Genomic DNA, 18549 nt, shown 5'->3' with positions numbered 1-18549 from the left:
TGGCTGCAGGCCGGAGGGTCAGCATCCTGGGAACATCTAGGGGTCTGCCCACACAAAGGCTGCTCCTCCTGCAGTCTGGCCTTAGCTAGAGTGACCCGAAGGCCGGGCACAGATGATCTCCCTCCTACCTGGGCTGGGCTCGAGTAGGGCCCAGGGTAGGGCCAGGGAGGGCCAATCTTCCTGCTTACCCCTCCCTCTAGCAGACGATGAGTCTTGGCCTTCACCCTGCTCTCCATGGCGTGGCCAGAGGGACCTGGTAGCCTGGGCCAGACCCTATGGGGCTCAAACCCTGCGGGGCGCCTCCTCAAACCACCAGGCAGGGTCCTTGCTGGCCCCTGCCTTACTGGAGGCCTGACCTCACCTGCCTCCCTTGGTCCAGTCACTCAGGCCTCCCCGCTGCTCCTCATACCCCGCCCCCCCCCCCCCCACCACCAATGCAGGCTGTGCCCTGGTGGTCAGACATCCCTGGGTCCCTTGGGCCTGCGCTCCAGTTTCCCCATCCCAGTGAGCCACCTCCCCAAGGTGGCCAACTGAATAAGTGATGCAGCAGGGACTGCTGCCAGACTGCCTCCAGGCTAAAGACAGAGTCCCCAGCTGGACCTTCTGGTGTCCTCATGACTAAGTGGCCTCTGGGTTACAATGTGAAGACTTAAGGGGCAAGGAGCCCAGTGGGAACTGAGGACAGGCAGGGCAGATGTGCACACCACAGGGGCACAGGTCCAGGACACAGGAGGAATGTCAGAGGCTCCCCATGGCAGACCTGAGGCTAGCTGCACAGATGGGGGAGGGTGAGGCTGACTTAGAAGATGGTGCTGTGGGTACCTCACCCCTGCCCTCTGCCCCTCACGCCCACAGACTCACCCAACCAGGATGCCTTTGGAGCTGCGGATGAGGCCGACCAGCACCAGCAGGCAGATGGCCACGTCAAGCAGCAGCAGGCCCAAGTAGCCCAGCCACCTGTGGGCACATGGTGGGTGTGGGTGGGGCACAGAGGGTGGGAGTGGTGGTACTGCAGGGGCGGAGCTAGCGCAGGGGCAGAGCTGAGGGAAATAGCCAGGGGTCCAGGGGAACTAGGCCCCAAACCACAGCTCTGACCCCAACCAGCCCAGGGAGGTCCACCTCTCCTGCATGGGCAGAAAAGAGGGCCATCCGCACCTGTACCAGTCGTAGACATCGGCCTGCTCAGCCAGCACCTCCAGCGACACAGCGGGGTTCCTCCAGAAGGGGATGGCAGCTGTGTAGCCCAGCAGCGTCTCAAGAAGGCCCTGCAGCCGCTGGACCGCACGCAGGGGCTCTGGCCGCGCAGCCAGCTGCCGCTCCAGGCTCTGCAGGCTAGGCTCCGCCGAGCGGTTCAGGGCGGCTGCCGTGTCCCACACCTGCGCCGGACCAGCGGCCAGTGAGCCCGGGCACAGACGGGCTCCCCGCTTGTCCCCCCGCTCACACACGCAGACACGGGGCCCCCTCCCCACCGGGCGGCCACTCACGCGGTCCTGGACCCCTGCCACTGTGCGGTTGGCGTGGCGGAGCGAGTAGGTGGCCCGATGGATGCCGTCACTGGTCTCCCCGTTGCCATAGAACCCCACGGCGATGCCGGCGCTGGGACAGGGTGGAGGGTGGGGGGAGGGGGGAGGGGGCATGTGAGGGCGGGGTGCCCTGCACTGGGGAGATCCGGCCTGTCAGGCCCGCCCCCACCCGGCCAGCCAGGGCCCACGCTCACCTGCAGACCAGCGTGGCGATGATCACGCACCAGGCAGTGCAGCAGCAGTCGGCGTCCAGGTGCTCCTCGCTCTTGCGCCGCCGGCAGCACAGCCAGAAGGAGTAGAAGAGCAGGAAGAGGAGGTCCAGGGCGAGGCAGGCCAGCGCGGTGGCCCCCAGCAGCAGCAGCGCCTGTGGGAGGTGGGGAGGCGCTGGAGGTATGGCCCCCCGCCGGGCTCTGCTGCACCTAAAGCGGCACCCGAGCACACTCCCACCCAGCCGTCCCCCCAATGCTTGGGTGGCTGGCCTGAGCAGGCCTGAGATCCCACGGACGCCCCGTCCTTAACCCTGTACTGGCCATCAGAACTGGACCCAAGCTACACTTGGAGGTCCAGGAGGTCATGGCCATGGGGTCCTTCCAGGTCCTGTGCCCTCCACATTGGAGCCCAAAGCAGGATATGTCTATTCCGGGGCCTCTGACCAAGCCCAGGAAGGAGGGCAGATGGCCACGTGGCCCAGGAAGGCCCCTAACCTCCTGAGCCTGTTTTCTTTTTTGTAAAAAGGGGGCAACCTCTCCTCAGAAGAGACTGGTAGAGTGTCAGCGAGGGCACGCCTGGTAGGGCCAGGCACACAGCAGAGTCCTCACCATCAGCCTGGACCCTGCTCTGGATCTGGCCACCTTCGCAAGCCCCTGGGCCCTGGGTGGCCCGAAGGGCCCTGAACTCCCTGGCCACACCCCGGCATCACCAGGGGAGGAGGAAATGCCTCCTGCAGAACCCCCTGTCACGGAGGTGGGCACCACCATGGATGTGGCTGACTTGAACTTTCCTAAGAATTATGAACACGCTAAGTAAATTTAAAAGCTTTTGTCTTACTTTGGGTTTATTAACAGACTTATTATCTTGGCTGATATTTTCTACCTCATCTCATCTATGATTATTAAAATAGATTTTAGAATAAAGTCCTGATTATATTGTTAAAAAGTTACTAACTTTCCAGAAATGTATGCCCACAGGTCAACTTGGCCAAGGCCAAGTAGGGCCAAGTCATCTTATTATTAGTAGAGCCTGGTGAGCTCACTATGTGGAGAAATGAAATAGCAGAAATTCTGTAGTTCTCAAGTAGCCCACAAGAAAGCTGCATCTGCTGCAACATTTTGGAGAAAGATGTTACTTTCCCTTAGCCTCTACCATCATACCTTCCTTCCATTACCAAGGGGGCGGTTTGTTACTGGCAGAAATAAATTGCATTATATATCAAAAAAAAAAGAAGAAGAAGTGGCTGACTTGATCCAGCAGGGACTCCCACTGTGGGCCCTGCCCCGGGCTGGGCCTCCCTCTGTTGGAACACATGCCAGATGCCAGCCTGGCCTCCCCTGGGCACCCTGCTCTCCCTCTTGCCTGGCCCAGTGTGTCACCTCCACTTCGCCGGGAAAGAAACTGCCCTCAGAGATATGGAGGAAGGAGCCATGTTCCTACGTCACGGCCCCTCTGGGATCTCTACTCACACGCTTTGTTGGCATGGGAGTGACCATCTGACAGGGATGCAGACTGGGCCTGACCATGTGAAACTCACGGCAGGAGGCAAGTAAGTGCCACGCACGAGGTCCAACGCATAGTAGCATCCACCCCACAGGGGCCATCAGATCTGGGGTGCAACCAATAGGCACCCCACAGCTGCCCTCCCTGGGCCTGGGGGTACCTGAACACACCCTCCCTCCCCATGTCTGAATACTCAGCAATGTGGCTGTCCTGGAGTGCTCCTGAGGGGTGGGAGGCCCACCTGCCCCCTGCAGCACCCCCTTGGGAAGAGAGGCTCAGCCATAGAGGCCCTGATACCCAGCAGCTGTCTCCCCAGAGATGGTTGCCAAGCAGCAGAGGCAGGATGGCACTCCCTGCACTCCCAGGAGCCCGCTGCTCCCACAGGTCTCCCACCAGGCCTCCCACCTCCCACCTAACCAGGGCTCACACCTCTGCCCCCACACCCCACCATGAGGCACAAGATGGGGGCCCTATCTTGGGGAAGACCAGGGTTGCAGGCACCATGAGGCTGTAGTCACATGTCACAGTCTGGCCTTGCTGGCCGCCCCGCCTTCCATATGGGGACCATGGTCACTGGGGGCTGGCGCCCTCTGTCCCTCCCTCAGACTGGGGGTGCAGCTGCCCACTATCTCTGCCCTGGCAGGAGGGCCTGATGGGCCCTGGCCACCCCTGCAACCGACCTGGAGTCAGCGCCCCCTCATCAGCCTAAGGCTCCTGGAGGTCAGGGGCGCTCATGTCACAATGGTAACTCGGTACTGTAAGACCAAGGCCACAGCCAGGAGTCTCCAGGCAGGAATCAAAGGCTTGTCAGAGGGCCAAGGGCCAGTCAGGGAGGGGGGTCACCTTCACAGTCCTGCTATCAGGCCCCGCCCTCACCCCCCGCCCAGCACCGGATGTCATTAACATTAGAGTGGAAGAGCACTGTCTCCAGGGGTTGGCCCTCCCATGCACAGGTCCCACCCACTGCCTCCTCCCGGGTCAGAGGCAAAGGGCTGTCCCTGGGGCCATGGCTCACAGGGGACATCTGCGTTTCCATTGCCACCATGTCCTGATGCTGCCACCTCTTCTCCATCCTGCCTGCAGGCTCCTCTCCTCCCACAAGCCCCCAAAGACCACACCACACCCCCACCCAGAAGCATCCACCCAGAAAGAACCCCCCCGTCAAAGCCCTGTCAACCCTGGCTCCCAGACTGTGGCTGTGCCCACCAGCCCCATGCCTGGCCCATGCTGGCAGTCCCCCTGGAGGCCACCCTCTGCTCTAACAGATGTCCCTTGGCCCTGCTGGGTGGAGTCGCCTGCCCCTGCCCCTGCCCCTGCCACCCCACCACTTCCTGTCTTGCTTGAACCTCCACCACCCCCACCATGTCCAGAACACAGCAAGCTTGGAGCAGGTGGTTAAATACACACATGGACACACATCCTCCTGAGGTGGGGAAGCTGGGACTAGAGGCACCCGCGCTGGAGTCCCAAGAGCCCACCCAGCCCTCACTGTCATCATGACTCACCAGCAAGCTCCTTGCAGGCCCAGAACACTGCCTCAGGCGTGTCAGGACCACCCATTCCCATTTGCCAGATGGGAAAACTGAGGCAAGATAGCACCACCGGCCAGGTGAGACATCACACCTGGAATAAGGCTGGGCTCCCCGCTCCTTTGGGAGCTATGGCAGGTACCAGGCCTGGCAGGTCCACAACGGATCTCACTCACGGCCCCCGGAGCCACCCAGCAGAGGGAGCAGGGACAGCGCCTGCTGGACGTGAGGTGGGCCCCAGAAACCAGAGAGAGCAGGACAGGGAAGCGCACAGGGGCAGGTCTGTGATTTACAGTGACCGGGCACCTCCCTGAGTGGGCACGTCCTCCTCCAGGAGGTCAGGGAAGGGTGCTGTGTCTCTCTGGGCGAGAATCACACTGGTACCTTCCTTGGGTCCTCTCCTACTGCTTTGATTTGGTTTGTTTTGTTGTTGTGGGTCTTTGGTTTTGTTTTGTTTTTTTTAACCACACACTTGTACTAACTTTATAATTAAAATGCAGAACCAGAAACCTGTTCGTTCTTTCCAGCTGAGCGTGGGAGGCCCCTGGTCGGCGCCCAGTTCTGCCACATGAGAGTTCCTGTGCGATCCCCGGCCAGGCCCTGCCACTCTCTGGACCCCACCTTTGCCTTTGTGAGGTGGTACGAGCATTCACCAGACCCCCTGGGCTTTCCTGTGGGAGAAGGCCCCTGGCAGCCCAGCTGGGCCCCTCTTAGTCTATGGCATGGTCACCCAAGAACTGCTGGTACCCAGACCAAGACGGAGGGAAAGCCAAGACTGAGGGAGCCAAGACCGAGGGGAAGACACCCCTGGCTGGCCACCGAAAGGCCCAGGACCGCCCACTGCCAGACAAAGGTACGAGGGAGGGGTCCTCCCCAGCCACCCTAAAACTCATGCCCACGGGGGGCACTCCAGCTCCCTGGGAACCAAAGCACCAAACCTGGCTCAAGACATGACATTGAGTCAGTGACTCTGACCTCTGTGCCTCAGTGTCCCCACCTATCAAGTGCAGACAGGAACATGATTCTCCTGGCTGGGGGACTGTGAGGACTAGAGCAGCTAGTCTTTGCACACACTCAGCCCCGCCACAGGGGTCACTCAGGAAAGGTTAGGGTCCTAGGGGGCTGGGGGCAGAGAGTGGGCACCTAGGCTGCTGGGCAGGGACGGGGGTGTCTAGGGCTGCTCAAGGACAAGCTGAGCATGTACACACCTGTGCCCACATGCACACTCACACACATGTATCCACACTCAAACATCTACACCCATGCATTCCCAGATGTGCACGCCCACGTTCAGACTTACAATATGCATGTGATGGTGTCATCCTGTATCTCCCAGCAGTGGCAGGAACAGTGGCCTGTGGTCGTGGGTAGGGAGAGGGGCTCCCAAGCATCTGGGTGCTGGGATACCTGCAGCAACTGGCAAGTGGGAAAGGCTGCTTGCCTTGGGGGCATCACTACCACAGCCACGGGGGCAGAGGACACTCTTATCCCGTGCCTGTCTCACGGAGTGGGTCCAGGAGTGGGGCCACTGCCCAAGGAACCCCAGAGCCAGGCTGGACGGTGATCCTATGTTCTGGGGCTCAGATCCAGGTACTCTCCAGAGGCTTCCCTGGAGGCAAGGACAGTCAGAAGCTCCGGTGCCCCTCTGCCCCCACGTCCCCCCTATAACACTGCACCTTGGGAGCCAAGCATCCACACAGCCAGGATCCCAGCTCCAAGAAGCCCTCTGACTATGAAGAGCCTGTTTCTATCATCTCTGCACTGGGTGTGTCTGCCCAGGCCTGCCCCGGTACAGTGCTGGAAAGGCCTCATGAAGCTCACCGGTCTAGCAGAGGCAGTGCTCCCAACCCCAGCACAGAGACCTGGCACACAGGGGTCACTCACACGTGCCCCTCTCACCACCCCGAAAGTCTGAGAGGCTGGGGGCTCTCTCTCTCTCTGGCAGGAAGTCAGTCTCTGGGGCTGGTACCACAACAGCTTCCCTCAGCCCCCAAGGAATGCACCAGAACCCACCCCTGCCCCCGCCCTGGATCACATAGGAGGGCACTGGGGTCCGGCCCATCATGGTGAACGTGCAGAGCCTGTCGCCGGCTGGGGGCACGAGCCAGGCACGGGGGCGCCCAGCACGACCTCTGCCCCTGACTCCTAAGGCCGCGTTCCCAGAGGACAACCTTCCGCTGGCCTTCCCAGGGGCAGCCCCGCCTCCCCCTGGCCCCCCTCCCCTTCCCCTGGGCCCATTCAAAGAGAGAATGGGAAATGTCTGATCAGCATCTGGGCTCTAACCACATGGAATCTTCCATCTGTGATGGAAGTGATGTCAGCACTCGGTCAGGCGAGGCGAGATGCTCGGGCCCGGATCCCCACCGCTGGCCACAGTGCTGGCCGCCAGCCGCCTGAAGCGCTAAGAACGCACTGGGCTCTGGGCGGGCACCGGCAGCGAGGACTCGGCGTGGCCCTCCCACCCCTCCTGGCCCCACAGCTCATTTCTGGGCCCTGGACCATCCCATCCTCTCAAGGCTCCCGCAGCCCCTTCCAGAGCACAGCCTCTACCCCAGCCTGTGCCCACACACTCTCCTGCATGCCCTGACGTCTGCCAAGGCCCCTGTCCACTCTGGACACACCCAATGAGCCAGAGCTTGGGGGTCTACAGCCTTACCCTGGCCCAGGTCTGAGGCCCACTGAGGGACCCAAGCCCCCAGACCCAGTGGGGGAGCAGGGGTAGGAGGGGGCCCAGGGCAGCAGCTGTTCTCTGTGTGAGCCTAAACTGGTTCCCTGCCTGGGGCCGGGGGTGGGGGCAGGGGGGGATGTTCCCTGGCTCAGTCCCAGGCTTGCTGGCAGTCAGGGTACTGGGGGCCCCACGCTAGCCCCGTGAGGGAAGGGCTCGCGGCATGCCACCAAACCTTACTAAGAGCTTTGCAACAGGAGGCTCAGCCTCACCACTGGCCCGGACATGGCCTGTCAGTGTACCCCACCCGTGTGCAACACCAGGCTCACGTCAGCATGGGCCACCCCAATGTGCCAGAGGCCACCAGGCCAGGGTAGCCACACAGGGCCCCTGGCAGCACACCCATGTGCCATCTGCACACAGACAGCCCAGCAGTAGCCGCACACAAGCCTGCATGGGAGCACGCCACCTGTGGAACCTACACTGGAGCCCCCGATGGACCGTCTCCCTACACACCTCCCCAGGGAGGAGCCTCACGCCCTTGGCAACTGCTCCCGACAGGGACCCAAACGGTCAATCCCCCTGTGGACCACCACTGCCAACAGCCAGGCTAGGGAACCCCTGCCCCCTGGAAGTCCCTCCCTGGGGCTCTGATGGGACGTGTGGGCCTCCAGCTCCCCCTAATCCCAGCCCCACAGTGACGCACCCCCTTAGCCAGCCTCCTTGTGGGAAGTCACGTGCACCCAGGCACCAGCGCTCACGGGCTAGGGAGACGTGGGGGCCAGCAGTACAGGGGTGATTGGTATTCTCAGGGAGTCAGGAACCCTCATGATCACACAGCAGGAGGTACGGAGCCAGGACCCCAGCGCAGGCTGGTGGAACCAAACCCGACGTCCCACCACTGCCCGTGGCACGAGAGGGGCCAGCAAGGTACCACCCAGGAACCCAAACATGCCTCGGCTGGAGCCTGGGTCTGGGCTGAGCCAAGGGATGGGCACTGAGCTGGGCTGCTGCCATGGCTCCTCTATGTCCGGGGTCCCTCACTGGAAAGGGTTCACACCACACAATGTTGCCCACTCCCCTGGGCTGGTCCTCTGGCTCACGCATGGACTCCCTGCTCTCTAGACCACCTGGGGAGGGGTAGCACCCACCTTGCAGGCCAGGGGCCTGAGGCCAGAAGGGATGTTGGAGGCCCATGCACTTCAGTGACACAGGAAGCAGGGTCCAAGCCCACATAAGCCTCCTGAGGAAAGCTCCGGAAAAGGCCCCTCTCAGTTCTTGGGCCAGGCTAAGTGGGTGCCGAAGGCTCTGGCCATGCAGCAGAGCTGGGCGCCGGGCTGGCTGTTCAGCCCGCAGCCCCCCACCCCTCTAACACACTTGGCTGTGGCTCCCAAATGCCGACCAGAAATTAAAAACAGATTTTCCACTGTGCTGGGCTTGGGTTTCACGAATTCCATGACGGTGAGCTCGTGGCCATCCTGGAGAAAGCACAGCCAGCGGCCGGCCAAGCAGGAGCCCAGAAGGGGCCCAGCTGTCTGTCCAAGGCTGTCCCCCCAGGCTGAGGGCTGAGGGCTGAGACCCAGAGCACCAGGCCGCACATGGACATGCAGCAGCTGAGCCCTCATGTCCCCACAGGGGAGGGGGTGGGTCATCCCCCAACCCAGACCCTGCCTGCCTGCCACCCTCCAGCCTGCTCTCCTACTGCCCAGGCCACATGAGCTCACGGAGTGAACAGACACAGAACACGGCACAGAGCTTGCCCTCCCCGGGGTGAGGGTATCTATTTTGGTCCTGGTGCTCTAACACGTTTCCCAACATGACACCCAGAAAAGTCCTCTGCTCTTCCCCAGGCTTCTCTGCAAGCGCCTCTCCAATGGCCACCCCTAAGACCTAGGCCACGGGCCTCAGATGCAGCCAGGAGCCAGATTCCACTGGGGAGTGGTAGGGGCACGCCAGCTGAGGCCTGACGGTGGCCCACATGTGCAGGCTCGTGTGTGTGCACAAGTCCATCTGGGCACATAACCACCAGGCCCCCTGCAGACCCTGGCACAGCCTGGGCTCTTTACCTGGTCCTGCTCCTGGGGGCACACCCCACATCCAGACACCTTCTCTGCAGCCCTCATCCTGCTCCTGATACTGGCCTGAGGCCTGGCTTTGACCAAGGCCCACCCAAGCCCTCACAGCCCCCTCCACAGTGTGAAGCACACTCGCTGCCTCGGCAGATGTCTGCTGTGCGTGGACCCCCCAGGAGTCCTGCTGGGCAGGCAGCAGCACAACTCTGCAGACATGCGTCATCCCATCCCTCCCTCGGAGGGACCCTAGGCAGGCCCTGGCACTTACACGCCCCACCTTAGGACCTTAGCTCAGGGGCACCCTCTGGAAAGCAGCCCCCACCAACGATAGCATGAGTGACTCCCTGCTCTGGGTGACAGGGCCCAGTGTGTGCCTATCAGAGCCTCACCATGCTAGCTGCAATGGCCTGTCTATGGGTCTGAGTCCTTCCCAAGACCACGAGAGGCCCCCCAGAGCCATGTGAGGGCCATGTGTGTGTGCTGGCCCAGCACAGGGCTAAGGGCAGACTCCCTGCAGACTCCGGGAGCCAGGCACGGGTCCAGCCACGCACTCCTGGGATTCTGCTCCACTCACCATCAGCCTGGTCACATGTCCCAATTCCTGGGGGGGGCCACATGGGGACATTTCCTGTATCTGTGACCCAGTCCCTGGGCTGCAGATTCAGTTCCTCTTCCCCAGTCGAAGACCCAGCAGAGCTGCCTGTGGTTGAGGGGGCCCGGTCCCAACACCCGCTGAGCTCCCCAGAACTGGCCCCTGCTTGGGGACCCAAGGAGTCTCTGCATGGGGGCTGAGTCCACGGAAATGGGGGTACCAGGCTGGAGCGCAAGCCTGCCCACATCTTCTAGCTCACCGATGCTGGCTGGCCAGTGGCCTCGATTCTGCTTCTAGAGAGGCCACGATGCCCGCCCCGAGGGCTGCTATGTAGCTGCCCAGAGAAATGCTTAGGAAAAGGAACAGCAGGAGCCCCTTCTGGCAGAGCGGCTGCAGCCTGGGCTAAGAGCCACAGTACAGCCTGCCCAAAGCCTGCCCAAGAGCCCCCGGCCAGAGCTGAAATGGCTGGTGTCCCTCCCCACATGTCCCCTGGGCAGAGCAGTACAGTGCTGGGGACACAGGTTCTCACCACATCCCCAGGCCCTCCAAAACCAGGAGTCCCCAAAAGGCCTAACAATGGATCCTATGCCAATGCCAAGCGGCAGATGTGCCAGGCTTCCCATTACCCACCTCCCCCCAACCACTGCCAGGGTGTGGACTCGGTTGTAGAGGTAACCAAAGGCCAAGTTCCCCCTCCCCCCTACCAAATAGGAAACAGCCAGTCCATTTGTCCCAGCAGGGCTACCCTGTCCCCCACTACCACATCCCCTAAGTCCAGCTCCTTGGCTCTGTCTATGCACAGGGCATTCTAGAATGTTCCACTCACTCCTCGGGGAGCTCTGTCACACTTGGTCTTACCATCACTCAGCATCCTGACCATAACCGTGGGACGCTGGCACCAAGAACCAAGGGGCAACAAAATGGCCCAAAAGTTGGTGATGATAAGGGCATATGGTGTGACTCCAGTTTTAGGGGACACCTGGCCCACGAGGATACCTGCATGGACAAAATCCAGCCACAGGGGCTCTCTGTTGTTTTCTTCATGCTTGTTCCTGTTTTCCAAATGTCCCATGAATGTTTACAATTTTTGTAAATGAGAAGGCAGGCGACAAACACTTTTCTAACCTCTGGGTTAACGAGAAGGGTGACAACAGGGCTAGCCCACCCACGGGACACAGGCAGCCTGCAGTCAGGTACGTGGCTGACCTTGCCTGAGTCACGGCTTTAACCAAGATGCTGTGGTGTTAGCTAGGAGACCACTGGTGCCTGATGGTCATACAACCCAGAGTTCCAAAAGGCCCTCTGAGCAGCCACCCAGCCTGGGTTCACACACCTCCGGGCATTGAGTGCTCACTACCCACTGAGGCAGGATATTCAGACTCCCTTATTTGGGGCTGAGGCTGAAGTTTCTCTCTGCCTCAGGGCCTTTGCATGTGCTGGTCCTGGTGCCAGGATCGGCTTCCCCAAGGTCTTTGCATGGCTACCTCAGTCTTATCTTTAGGGTCTCAACTGAAACATCCCAGAGCTCAGGGTTCTAACAGGAAATAGGTCCCACATTCTGGACAAACCTGAAGTAAATGCTACCATCTGACCTGGAAAGTGAGCCAGGCCAGTGTCCACTTAATGGCGGGCTCCAGGCAAGTCCCAGTCCTCTGGGCATTCACAGCCTGGCAGGCCAGGTAGCATGTCCTCCAAGAAGCCTTCCCTGACCACTGAGCTCCTGCAGGCCCTGTCCTGACCCCTCCATCACCTCATAGCTTCCAGCTGCCCCCCACACCCCCGCCCCTGAATTGGCAGAGATAACAAGCAAGAATAAGAGATAAAAGAGGCTAAGGGCCAAGAGTGTGAAGTCGACTTTTGCCTGAGGACATGGGGGTGTGGAGAGTCCAAGGGAAGCCCAGAGAGATGGCTGGTCCCACCCAAGGTCACACAAATAGGAAGCAACAGAGCTGGCACCCAGGCCCCCAGTCTCCAGCCTGAAAAGAAGGCTCTGGGACACCGCCCCAAAGCCAGGACAGGCCCTACCATCACCTCATCAAGGCACAGACTGGCCTCAGGCCACATCAGGCCCCCAGACATGGGGCCCAGCCAGCTCAGCTTAGCTGAGTGGCCACCAGTCTCCTCCTTCCTCTGGGTCTGCAATCCCTCCCACTGCCCCCCATAAAATGAGAGTCCCCATCCACTCGGCTGCCCCTTGTACGGGGGGCTCTGGGCCCAAGGGAAACAAGGGCAGCGGATCTTCCTGGCAGACATGTGGGGGGTGGGGTAGCACAGACCAAACCCAGAAGCTTCTCTGCCTCCTTCCACTACCTGCCCACCCACAGATCCTACCAGCCCCCACAGAAACCACAGCAGCACCCTTCCTGTAATCTGTCCATTCAGCAAACGTCACAGGCCCCTAAGAGATGGATGCAGAGGCCAGGGAGCCCCTCCCCTGCAGAATGGAAGTCTTGGGAACAGGGGAGCCTGACACCTTCATCCCCTAGAAAGATGCCATCCTTGCTCCTGCAGAGGCTCCAAAGCCCCCAGTGTATAGCCAGCCAGGGTTCTGGGAGTCCTCAGAATAGCCCTGCAACTGTTCCTAACCTCTGCAGGGGGTGGCAGAGGGGGACCCAGGAGGCCCCCACCCTCCCAGGACAACTCTGGCTCCTACCACCTACTCATCATGTGATTCTGAGCCTCAGTTTGCTAATCTGTACAATGGTGACAACCATCCTCATACCCCAGGCTTGCGAGAGAAAGGGCTAGTGATAGCTCCACATGGTGCCTCAAATCAGGACCTAGCTTAATGGGGTTTTCCAGTGGATTTTACCAGGGCTCCCAGCAGTGGCTGGTGGGGGCAGGAAATAGCAAAGAAAGGCAACAGCTGGTCTCTCCCCTGGACTTGGGCTGCGCTTTGCCCCTGGGCAGTCCAGAAGGCAGAAGCCCTCCTCCCCAGCTGGACCCAGCTCACAAGGGGTCCAGCTGCAGCCCAGGTGGGGATTGGTATAACAGGCTCCCAGGCCCAGAGGGGGTGCCGAGGTCAGGACGATGAGGGGTCCACCACCCAGCAGTGGGAAATGGGATAGGAACAGCTGCCCCTTCACAGCTAGGAATACTGCATCAGGGGAGGCAGGAAGGGGCTCCAGGCCACCGCCCACACCGACCCATGGCCCAGCCACCCAGGAAGGGAGCTCTGTCTGTTGCAACCAAAAATAGAGCAGGAACACAGGGCCCTTGCATTCCCCACTGTGACCCCACAAAAGTGTGCCAGCCCAGATTTCAGGATGTGGCAATTAAGGATCAGAGAGGTCAAATGCTTGCCCAAAAGCACCAGCATGGGAGGGCAGGGGGCAGGATGTATGTCCAGGCCTGGCTCATTCTACAGCCCCCAGCCAGGAGCGGAGGCGGCGGGGGATGGAGACAGGCTGGTTTCCACGCCGTGAATTATTCAGTGGCTAATTCTGCTCCGCAGAGAGGAGGCAGAAGAGTGAGTCAGAGCCCTCCCACAGCGGAGGAGGGAACAGTGATCACAGAGGCTGGGGGCAGACACCAGGGACCTCTTAGGGGCACAGGGCCCTGTAGGGGGTCAGGCTGAGCTGGGGGGCTGGCTACCATTCTGGAGGCTTCCACAGGCTGCAAGCGTTGGCCCCTCACTCCCTTCCCCACAACATGTCCCAGGAGCCCCAGAGGGCAGGAGGTTGGCCCACAGCAGGTGCCGCCTACAGGCCAGCAGGCCAGCTCTGTGCAGGTCCCAGACACCCCAGGTGGCCCCAGGGGCAACCCAAGAGCTTCCCAACTGAGAAGTGGCAGAGAACTTCCTAAGTACAGCAGAGCCCCTGGCCCGTGGGAGCCAGGAGATGGACGTGACAGAGCCATGACATATGGAAGCCCCTGGGAGCACAGAAGGGTGTTGTTCCCACACTGGTCGGCACCCCAGGGCTGGGCTTTTAGAATGTGGGCGTTGAGTTTTATAAAAATCATGCTCTCTCTGGGCATGCCTGGGCCAATCCTTGGCCCCCTTTCTAATCTGCTTAGAAACAAATCAGCAGAGCTGGGGGTGGGGCGGTGGGGGGCAGGCCTCAGGTGAGCACTGAAGCTGGGAGTGGTGGGCTCCTCTGCAGAGTTGGGGTGCCCATGGAGCCCTTGCTCTCTGCTTCCGATTCTCATCTTCTAGATGAGGGTGGCCACAGAAGACAGAGTTCTACAAAGGCGAGGTGTGATCATATCATGGAATCCTGGATTCCCAGGCCATCTTGACAAGCAAGTCCGTTCTACTCCACCCGGGGCTCTGCAATGACCACTGGAGAGAAAGCACCCCGGGGGAGTTCTGGGTGACCAGGCATCCCTGCCATGGGGCTTCTGGAATCCGGATCCCCAGGCAGGAAGGAAATGCCCACAGCCTGGTCCCTGCCCTGCACTCAAATGACAGTGGCTCAAGCGAGGGGGCGGGGGGGGGGGGGGGGGTTGGTGCTTGGGCTTGGCATGACCCCAGGCCTCAGGTTCTACTGGGAGAGCCTGGTCCCTTGGGGAGAAGGCTGCAGAGGCTCCCACTGCCCCCTACTCTGCCCAGACTCCCAGACTGAGGCCCACCTTGAGTGTCCCTGTGGTCAGGCCTTCCTTCCTCAGGGGCTACTGGCAGCCGGGTCTCTAGGCAGGCCAGGTGTCACCACCGCACACATGGCACTGTGTGCATCCCCACAGCCTGGCCACCCAGCCGGGGGTCACTGCCAGCCACAGAGGGCTGGCACCTGCCCAGCTCACTCACCCACCAAAATCTTGGCAGGGAGTGGGATTCCCCAGCTGGGGGGAAGGGAGCGAGGAATCCCCTCCTGGCTGCACCCAGTACTCTCAGGTACCAGCTTGGTCTCAGAGCCCTGGGCCCTTGTGGGTTGGGGGCTCTGCAGGGCCACAGGTGAGGGCTGCCCCAGGAGTCGGGCAGGGGCCTGGGCTGGGGCTGACAGCTGGCACAGGGGGCTCCCCCAGACCCCAGAAGGGAGGGCCTAAGTGACACCAGGGGAGAAGACTAGCATCTGCAGGAGGGCCGTGGACCCTCGATGCAGGACGGGGGTCTCTAGACGCTCACGGAGGGGAGCCCCAGGACGCAGGAGACCCTGGGGAGGGCGGAGGCCATGACCCTCCAGGGGGACGGGGGCGGCGACCCTCGGGGAGGGGAACCCCCCAGACCCTCGATGGCGGTGGGGGGGGTCGAGGGCCCCCAGACTCCGGCATGGCGAGGCCCGGACCCCGGGTCCTGACCCCCGACCCCGGGGGGCCGCGTCACCTGCTGGTAGTCGGTGTCCTCGGGCCGGAACTGGCTGCTGGTGGTCTCCCAGCGCAGGTCGAAGTGGGGCAGCCGGTGCAGGAGGTTCACCCACCAGGGCGCCGCGTAGCTGACCCCGGCCATGGCGGGCCGGCTGCCTCGGGCGCGCGCCGCCGCGGGGCTCCCTCGCTGGCCCGGGGGCGCGGGCTTCAGGGGTCCGCCACCCCCCGCCTGGCCGCCCGCATCGCCCGCGCGCTCCTGGGCCCGGCCCGGCCCGGCTCGGCCCGGCTCGGCTGCGCTCGGCTCCGCTCGGCCGCCCGCGCCCGCCGCCTCTTTGTTCGCCGCCGCCGCCGCCGCCGCCGCCTCCGCGCGCGCCCCCGCCCGCCGCCCGCCGCCCCGCCCCCGCGCTGCCATTGGTCCGCCGCCCGCCGGCCCCGCCTCTGCCGCCGGCCCCGCCCCCCGCCGCCATTGGTCCGCCGCCCGCCGGCCCCGCCCCCGCGCGCCCGCCCCGCAGGCCTCCGCCCCCAGTCCGTCATTGGCTCGCTAGAGGAGGCTCCGCCCACCCGGAGCCCCGCCCCTCGGCCAAGGGGCGCCGAGCGGGGAAGACGGAGCGGACACCCGGCGCCCACCCGCAGGTGGGGGTGGGGGCTGGAACCCCGCTGCACATCCGCACGCCTGGCTGCGCTTCCCAGGGTTCCCAGGGTGCTCGCTCGTCGGCTCGACCGCAGCACGTTCCTTGAGCTTCTGCGGGGGTTCAGCCTGGAGGGGCTGCGCTGGCCTCTTATTATTTCTGGACCTCTTGCATCCTGAGAAACAGGTCCCTCCTTACATCTGGGACTTTGTCACCTGCTATGTTCTGGCTCAGCCAGCTCTGTGGGCAGACAGGCCCCTTCTGGCAGGCTGGGCTGCGCTCTTGTAGACTCCGGGCAGTGGCTTCCCAAGAGGCCTGTCCATCTGCTCACCTGCTTGACCTGACTTGTCTGTTTTCTTGTAATAAGGCTGGGTGGCCTCACTTGGCCTCCTGCAAAGGCCCATGGGCATAGGAGAGCCTTTGCAAAACTATGGTGTCCACCCATGGGATAATGTAGATACCACCCAGTTGGGGAAGAACAGCCTTGCAGGAAGAGAGAGGTCACATTCTCCATCCCTAAAGGGCATGGTGTCTGGGTCCTGTTATTAGCAGCAGGTCACACAGCCACAGACCCCCTGCATCACCCTGACTCCCATGCCCCCAGGCACCAGTGTATCAGGCCTACCAGGGTCCCCATGTGGAGGCATGGGGTCTATGAGCTCTTTTCCATGTTTCCAGAAGCCCCAAAACATTGTGCATTTCCATCTGATAAGGCCAGAAATCCTGACCTAAACATGTGAAATGATAACTCAGCTGTCCTGAGTGGACTTGTGTCCTCCCCACCCCCACAACACACACACACACACACACACACACACACACACACACACAGATAAGTCCTTGTCCTAACTCCTGGTACCTGTAACTGTGTTTTTATCTGGAAATAGGATCATTGCAAATGTGAACAAGTTACGATGAGGTCATACTAGACTATGGCAAGCCCTAATCAAATGACGATGTCTTCATAAGAAGGAATTTGGACACATTGACTCAGAGATGCAGAGACACAGAGGGAAACACCATATGAAGACAGAAGCAGGGTTGGGGGTAATGTCTCTGTAGCCAAGTGACCCTGAGGGTCACCAGAGCCACCAGCAGCCAGGACAGAGAGGCCTGCAGTAGAGTTTCCCTCAGAGCATCACAAAGAAACAGCCCTGCCGACATTTCAACCTCAAATGTGGGTATCCAGAACTGGGAGACCCTAAATGCCTATTGTTCAAGCTGTCCAGTATGTGGTGCTTTGTTATAGCATCTGCAGGAAACTCATACGTTGGGCTGTTCAGAGCTTCCACATGGCAGGTGTTCTGCACCTCTGCGTGGCCGGAACGGCAAAGGAGGTCATTGCTGATCAATACTCACAATGTGTCTGGTCTGTGGAAACTTTTCCTAAGATAGAGGGAGGGGAATGGGCCCTGGAGGGAAAGTAATAAAGGGGCCCAGGGTGGAGAAAAGGAAGAACCTACAACACATAGTTCTAGAAAAGCACTTCAAGAGCCTCAAATCTACTGTGGCTTAGGGCCCCCAGGTACTAGAGATAAACCCCCCTCCCTGAGACTGAAAGGCCCCCAGGAAACCACAGTTCTTTGGTGGGCAAGTAGGATCCAGGGGTTCTGGAGTCTGACACTTGTAGCTGTGTGATCTTGGGGAAACATCTTTACTCCTGTCCCTGATGGGCAAAAGGGGTTCCTGTAGCCCCACACCCAGAAGGGTGACAGGTAAAGGGAGAATCCTGGGTGGAGGGGAGAGGCTACAAGGAAGTCCTGTCTGCCACTCACACACACCATCCTTTTACCTGGTGGTACTGGCTCAAGTGACACTGGTGGTTTTTCCTGCCTACCCTGGACAGCTGTGGCCAGACTCTGGCCCCACTCTACAGATGGACAAACTGAGTCCCAAGCCCCACCATATCTCTGAAAGCATTAGAATCACCACCCAAGCAGGGAACCAAGACTCAGGCTTGTGCTGTTGGCCGTAGACCGAATGACCTGAAGTAGGGCACTGCTGACCCAAGAAGTCAGAGAGGACTCCTTCTGCTTTGCTGGCCCCTGACCAGGGTAGCAAAGGACACACTCTCAGTGACTCAGCAGTGACTCAGGAGAAGGCAAGGGAAACAGCTAGTCCTCCACCAGCTAGGGAAGCAGCTGGAGCATCCCAGGGGGTGATCAGCAGCGGGGACATCCCATCACCTCTACCATGGGGACCTGGAGGCAGGAGCCCAAAGGCAGGAAGGACAGCTGGCAGTCTCCAGCTGAGCATCCCTGAGCCAAGCACCCCTGGAGTGCCCACGCCCGTGTCCTCCAGCTCCCCACCAGGTGCCCACATCGCAGAGGGGTAGTGAGGGGGGTTTCAAGCCTCAGGAATGAAGAAACTTGTTCTTTATCCACACAGTCAGTTGGCAGACAGATGGGCCTCAGTCCTTGTTTAAAATGGGATTAGAACCAGTCCCATATTGGGGCATCTGGTGAAGCACTGGTCTTCAGCTCAGGTCATGATCCCAGGGTTCTGGGATGGAGGCCCAGGTTGGGTTCCACATTCGGCAGGGAGTCTACTTCTCCCTTTCCCTCTGCCTCTCTACCAGCTCA

At 61.0% G+C, this 18549-nt stretch overlaps 1 protein-coding gene across 2 annotated transcripts in view; it reads right to left on the bottom strand.

Moving 5' to 3' along the window:
* TTYH3 (tweety family member 3) overlaps nucleotides 1-15678 on the bottom strand; it is a 30042-nt gene extending 14364 nt beyond the window's left edge. For both annotated transcript variants that reach the window (XM_041748981.1, XM_041748980.1), the window contains exons 1-5: nucleotides 15358-15678; nucleotides 1718-1887; nucleotides 1485-1596; nucleotides 1156-1376; nucleotides 862-957 (exon numbers count right to left, since the gene is read on the bottom strand). In XM_041748981.1, the coding sequence (XP_041604915.1) occupies nucleotides 862-957; nucleotides 1156-1376; nucleotides 1485-1596; nucleotides 1718-1887; nucleotides 15358-15480 (722 nt within the window). In that variant the 5' untranslated portion in view covers nucleotides 15481-15678. The remainder of the gene's footprint in view (nucleotides 1-861; nucleotides 958-1155; nucleotides 1377-1484; nucleotides 1597-1717; nucleotides 1888-15357) is intronic.
* Between the last annotated feature and the right edge of the window lie 2871 nt (nucleotides 15679-18549).

Source organism: Vulpes lagopus, chromosome 3, assembly GCF_018345385.1.
Source record: "Vulpes lagopus strain Blue_001 chromosome 3, ASM1834538v1, whole genome shotgun sequence".
Lineage (NCBI taxonomy): Eukaryota > Metazoa > Chordata > Mammalia > Carnivora > Canidae > Vulpes > Vulpes lagopus.
The sequence above is the reverse complement of the archived record's forward strand: the minus strand, read 5'-3'. Positions and strand labels throughout refer to the sequence as shown.